Below are 3,695 nucleotides of genomic sequence, written 5' to 3' on the forward strand. Positions count from 1 at the left end.
ATCCTGAGATCAATGGACATACTACAAACCACACTGGATCCATGGTGGTGCCTATCTCTCTTGCTTTCTACAAAGATTCCTTGCTTTTATTTCTTTTTTATCGCCTGTCTTTCCTTCCCCATATCCCTAAGCAACTAGGACTTGTAATAAACTGGTCAGGCTAACATTTGATCCGTTGTTACTTAATCTCATTGTTGGGTATACATGTACTAAAAGAACCTCCTCTCCCTCCTATAAATTGGAGTTTAAGATCCTTGCATCCCTAAGAGTAAGTAGCTGGGTAAAGGTGGCAAGAGGGCTGTGGGGATGAGCAAGGAACTCATGGATAAACTAAAAGGAAAGAAGAATGTCCATGAACAGTGGAAGAAGAGCCTGTCCATCTGAAGAATACAGGAACCTTGTCAGTGCCTGTAGGGATGCAACAAGCAAGGCTAAGGTTCTCTTGGAATTAAACCTTGCAAAGGAGGTAAAGATAACAAGAAAAGTTTTTTTTAAAGTATGTCAACAGTAAAAGGAAGATGAGGGAAAACGTGGGACCCCTACTAAATGAGCTGGGTGCCTTGGTAACAGAGAATGCTGAGAAGGCAGAGATTCTGAATGCCTTCTTTGCTTTTGCTCCTGAATGCTAAGACTAGCCTTCAGGAACCTCAGACCCTGTAGGTAAGAGAGCGACTGGGGAAGGGAAGGCTTCCCCTTGGTTGAAGATGATCAGGCCAGAAAGCATCTCGCCAAAATTAAAGCATACAAATCCACAGGCCCTGATGGGATGCACCCACGTGTGCTGAGAGAACTGGCAGAGGTGATTGCTAAACCTCTATCTATCATCTTTGGAAGGTCTTGGCAAACAAGATAGATGCCTGAAGACTGGAGGATAGCCAGTGCCACTCCAGTCTTTAAAAAGGGCAAGAAGGCAGATCTGGGAGACTACAGGTTAGTCAGCCTCACGTCCATCCTCAGAAAGGTGATGGAACAACTTGTTCTGGATACCCTCTCCCAAGCCATTGGAAGAGAAGAAGGTTGTTGGGTGTAGTCAACATGGATCCACCAAGGGGAAGTCATGTTTGACCAACCTCACTGCCTTCTGTGATGTCTTCACTGGCTGGGTAGATGGGGGGAGAGCAGTGGATGTTGTGTGCCTTGACTTCACCAAGGCATTTGACTCTATATTTCACACCATTCTTGTTACGAAACTTGGAAAGAGTGGGGATAGATGAGTGGGCTGTGAGGTGGGTTGACAGCTGGTCACTAGCAGAGCTCAGAAGGTTGTCATCAGTGGTTCAAAGTCTCATTGGAGGCCTGTAACCACTAGTGTTTCCCAGGGTTTGGTGCTGGGTCCTGTCTTGTTCAACATCACCGATCTAGATGAAGAGGTAGACTCCATCCCCACTGGGTTTGCTGAGGATATAGAGCTGGGAGGAGTGGCTGACACACATTCAACAACACCTGGACAGACTGGAGAGCTAGGCAGAGAGGAACCTGATGAAATTTAACTAGAGCATGTGTAGAGTCTTGTGCCTGGGGAGGAAAACTAGATAATCTTTGAGGTTCTTTTCAACCCAGGCCATTCTACGATTCTATGATTCTACAATTCTCTGATTCTATGATTCTATGGTATATTTTTCTGGCTATTATTTTTAGTAGTATTATTAACAGTAGATGTAATATGTGCCACTATTTTAATGCTGTAATATGTATAAAATATTAATTTCTTCCTTAGTAAGCATATCTCAGATAATATAGCATGCCCCTTATCAGTTTGGTGGTGGGCATCACTTATTTAAAGCTGTTAGAACTGCTGTCTGCCCTCTGGGTCATCTAATTGGCTCCTTATTTAATCAAACAGACTTCTGTAAAGTGGACACACAGTGCTGCTGTTCCCAAGCAACATCATCTAATTTCTATGTGTTTGCTCTGAAAAACTGTTAACAACTAAGTGTGGGAAAACCTTGCTTTCCATCTATATCTGAGACTCTTCTGCTCAGATTTCAACAAATGCAGATGATTCTGGGAAGGGACTTTTTATAAGGGCATGTAATGACAGGATGGGGGAAAATGGAAGAGGATAAATTTTGGACTAGATTTTAAGAAAAAATTCTTTACTGTGGGGGTGGTAAGATACTATAGTGGCTTGCCCAGAGAAGTTGTGGATGCACCCACTCTGGAAGCATTCAAGGCCAGGATAAGTAGAGCTTTAAGCAACCTGGTCTAGTGGGAGATGTTGCTGCTTGTAACAGGGGATTGGAACTGAATGATCTTAAAAGTCCCTTCCTATCCAAACCATTCTATAATTCTATAATTACAATCCTCAGATGACTGAATGTGAAGTAGTTTGGCCTTGTGGCAAATTACGTCAAGAAGAGCAGTAGGAACTCACAAACTGAACATAAGTTTTTTGAGCTATGGAGTTGCCCATTCTCTGCTGAGTGGTGTAGACAAGATTGTGGTGCTGTCTGTTCCTGAGCAGTGTCCTTCCTGCACTTAACAGAGTTGCAGCTGAGAAAGCTTATCATTTATATGAAAACCACCACCTCAGATATATAGAAATATATTTTCAGTTAAGAATTCTGCTCAGTAGTTTTAAAGAATTATACTGCAACAATAACAGATAAAGAAGTGATTTTGCATATGCTTTCTTTTCAGAGCAGAAATCTTTACTGAGCAAGAATTTATAATAAAATTATTTTCAAACTGTTAATTGTAATGTTATTGGAAGTTTTAATAAGTATTCTAATTGAAGTGAGTACTAAATTACTGACTAAAATATTCTTACTTTTTAAGATGGCCTTTTAAAAATTAAGGCACTATAAAGTTACAAAAGAGGGCAAAAAGGCATTTCCTATTTTCATACCCATTCAACCTCAGTGGAAAAATGTACATTTTAATTACATTTCAGATTTAAACTAGAAGTGTGATTTTTAGACTATAAGAAAAAAAGAATTTTTAGACGTATCAAGAAAAATCATTTGAAAGTGAAAGGGAAAAGAATAATGGTGTTGCATCTTGCACAGACATTTTTACAACAAAGTAATAAAAATGCAATAAAATTATTCATGAAAATTGTCAATCGCTAATGTATTGTCTTTGAGGTTCTTAGTATCCTAATATAACCCTTTGAAACTGTTTTACTTTCATATTACCATGCTGGGATTCTATCACACGTTGGAGAGTGATGCAGAATGTAAATGCAGTGTCAAAGATTACAGAAAACCACAGGGGAAATTAAGAGCTGTTTCTTATATAGTGTTATAAGCCTCAAGCTATTTTGTTCTGGGCATCTTGTCATTATTGTTTTGTGTTTAAGTCTTTGGTGGTGGTAAGTGATGTGTTCTGAAAGTAAGAATCACTGTTGCAGAGTCCCAAAAATTATTATATTTTAAAGAATGTCTTCCCTTATTCTGAGACAATTTTTACTGAGATCTACAGAATTACAGAGATAAAATTATGGAGATATCTCAGCATTTTATATTTGCATATAACTGTACTTCATTAAAAGGATGATCCAAACTCAGTTAAAGTCAGTTGCAAAATGTCTAATAATTCCAGCAAGCACAGTTCGTAGTCTATTCACACCTCTGTGCAAACTGATGGCCAATCCTGTTAAGTGCTTCCCAGTGTCACATTCTGTGGCAAAAAAAAAAAAAAAAAAAGGCTTAGGAAGGCTTCCTAGCAAATTTTTATTTCTTTTTTAGTTTGTT

General features: G+C 39.1%; 1 protein-coding gene across 1 annotated transcript in view; it reads left to right on the forward strand.

Annotated features, from left to right (window-relative positions):
- Positions 1-853: 853 nt before the first annotated feature.
- TMEM47 (transmembrane protein 47) overlaps positions 854-3,695 on the forward strand; it is a 134,677-nt gene continuing 131,835 nt past the window's right edge. Inside the window, exon 1 of the mRNA XM_031556829.1 lies at positions 854-930. Within this exon, the coding sequence (XP_031412689.1) occupies positions 854-930 (77 nt within the window). The remainder of the gene's footprint in view (positions 931-3,695) is intronic.

This window comes from Meleagris gallopavo, chromosome 1 (assembly GCF_000146605.3).
Source record: "Meleagris gallopavo isolate NT-WF06-2002-E0010 breed Aviagen turkey brand Nicholas breeding stock chromosome 1, Turkey_5.1, whole genome shotgun sequence".
Classification (NCBI taxonomy): domain Eukaryota; kingdom Metazoa; phylum Chordata; class Aves; order Galliformes; family Phasianidae; genus Meleagris; species Meleagris gallopavo.